General features: G+C 40.7%; 1 protein-coding gene across 1 annotated transcript in view; it reads left to right on the forward strand.

Moving 5' to 3' along the window:
- LOC105821516 (proton-coupled amino acid transporter 2-like) overlaps positions 1-2469 on the forward strand; it is a 28202-nt gene that overhangs the window by 14893 nt on the left and 10840 nt on the right. Inside the window, exon 6 of the mRNA XM_012658222.1 lies at positions 1099-1317. Within this exon, the coding sequence (XP_012513676.1) occupies positions 1099-1317 (219 nt within the window). The remainder of the gene's footprint in view (positions 1-1098; positions 1318-2469) is intronic.

A 2469-nucleotide genomic window follows, 5' to 3' on the forward strand; every position in this document is an offset into this window, starting at 1 on the left:
GATATTGTGTAGAAAATATATAGATAAATATATTCCAAGGTGTTACCACGGCTATCCATGGATACTGAGATTATCAATGCTTTTATATTTTCTTCCTGCTTAACTTTAGTTTCTAATTGTTCTGCAGAGGATTGTATTGCTTGCATGATAAGACTGCATCAGTTAAGTCATACTGATTTTAAACAGAGGGTGGTCACCACCCCTGACTTTGCAAGAGAATGTTTATATTGTGTTTGGGGGATGCGGGGAGAGGGTACTTATTTATCACAGTGGTTGGGGGTTGCTAATGGCTTTCATTGCGTGGAGTCCAGGGATACTAAATGTTCTCTAATGAATGATCCAATCCATACAAGGAAGAGTTTTCTCACTCAAAATGCCAGTATTGGTCCAATTATAAAAGTAGTAAGTGTATGGATTAGCCACAGTAAGTGATGAGGGGGGTTGGTTATAAGCAAAAGAAACAGATCTGGGAGAATTGAAGCAGAAAATAAGTTCAATGAGAGGATATTAGCTAACTTACAAAATTTTAAAATGGGTTCTCCATAAAGAACAAGAACCTGCATAGCTGGGAGGATATAGATAGTAGAACAAACGAGCAGTCTCATCAGGGATCTACTCTCAGAATTAATTTTTACCCTTTCCTAGTTCTGTCCTTGTGTCCCTTTGCTTCGGATTTGGATTCCGATTCCTGGAAGAGATACTGAATGCCCTCGCTTGAGTCGAAGGCCAGTCCTTCAGCTCTGCCATGTGACCATGATGTACAGTCCTCCCAGGCTGCATTCAGTGGCCAAGAGAATTCACCAAAATAAATCAATATCGGGAGGAATGGATGCTAGTTTGCCAAAAGCCAACAAATAGCCACTCTGAATCCAGTTATTATTTTTATTAAAGCTATTCATGCAGCCTCTTTTGAGGAAGTATGGCGTAGAGGGTTTAGAATAAGAAGTTCTAAATTCATCCGACCTCACTGTGACACTTGGCACCGGGGGGCACTCCAGCTCTTTGTGAGGCAGTTTAATTATGGGCGAGGCACTGAGCCAACCATGCGGTCAGAAGCTTTGTCATCTCCTCCTCTGGCCTTCCCCATTCCTTCCTCAGGTAGTGGAAGCCATCAATAGCACAACCAACAACTGTCACAGCAACGAGACCGTCATACCGACCCCCACCATGGACTCGCGACTCTACATGCTCTCCTTCCTGCCCTTCCTGGTGCTGCTGGTCTTCATCCGGAGCCTGAGGGTCATGACCATCTTCTCCATGTTGGCCAACATCAGCATGCTGGTCAGCCTGGTCATCATTGCCCAGTACATCGCCCAGGTGGGTGCACACCACACACCTGGCTCCTCCCATGGGCGGGGCCTTCACATCCGCAATAGAGCAGGTGCCGATCCCTCACTCTTCAGCCTAGTACTCACCTCACTGTAGCATTTCTCCCACAAAGATGGCTCTGTACAATCTCATTCTGGATATCTCCTTGTTCATGCTGTTTTTCCAAACACCTATTTTTATGTCAAATTCTGGCTTTTAAAAAACTATGCTTTGCAAGGAAAATGTCTTGATTGATGAACTATCGACCATTCCTATGACAATTGGCTGCCAGCAAAAGGCAGATGAAACCAGGTTCTTGTATTACACCTAAAACTTATTGAATTACCCATAGCCTATAATTCCAGACACCCAAAGTTACTCCTGGAGAAGGCAAGAGAAAAAACCCCTAATATTTAGTCACAGAGGTATAAATAGAGAGTCTCAAAAACCATAAGAAAATCTAATATGATGTTAGTTACAATGTCTTTGAGGTTGTATTAGGGATATTGATTTTCCCTCAATTTCCTAATTCTTTATTCTTTCTAATTTTTCTTTTCAACACTACATAGAAATTTAAACCCCAGAAACCCCTTAGCATACCCAATAACTTTCAGATATTTTTCTCTTTGAGAAGCCACAAGAGAAAAAAAGTTATATTGTCTATGAAACTTAGTAAAAATAATACATTAGTCAAACATTTTAGAATAACTACAGCTAAGTCTTTTATTCCTTAGGAGTTATTGGTGAATTCTACAAAATTGAATTTCCTAATGGGATAGCTAACTCTGATTCATTTTTGGACTATTCCAGAGGTTGCCCAATTAGAAAAATGATTCTGTAATTATTTTCACTTTCTTTCACACATTTTCCCCTCTTCAATTTATAGCTCATTGAAGAACAAAAGGGGACGTTCATATTTAACTAATTACTTTGGGCTCCCTAGAATATTACTGTGACTACAGTCTATTTAAAGGTGTTCTTGGGCACTTTAGGTCGGCACTAATCCATGGTGTGTAAGATTTTCTTCGGGAGGTTTTTGATAAACCAAACTCCCTCCATGAGATACTGATCCTTCAGTACTTTGTCAGTACCTTGTGTTTCTGTCCTCTGGTTCTTTGGCATAATGCAGTGCTAAAATCAACTGTGATTGTGGCCTATTTC

Source organism: Propithecus coquereli, unplaced genomic scaffold (assembly GCF_000956105.1).
Source record: "Propithecus coquereli isolate 6110/MARCELLA unplaced genomic scaffold, Pcoq_1.0 Scaffold58, whole genome shotgun sequence".
Taxonomy (NCBI): Eukaryota; Metazoa; Chordata; class Mammalia; order Primates; family Indriidae; genus Propithecus; species Propithecus coquereli.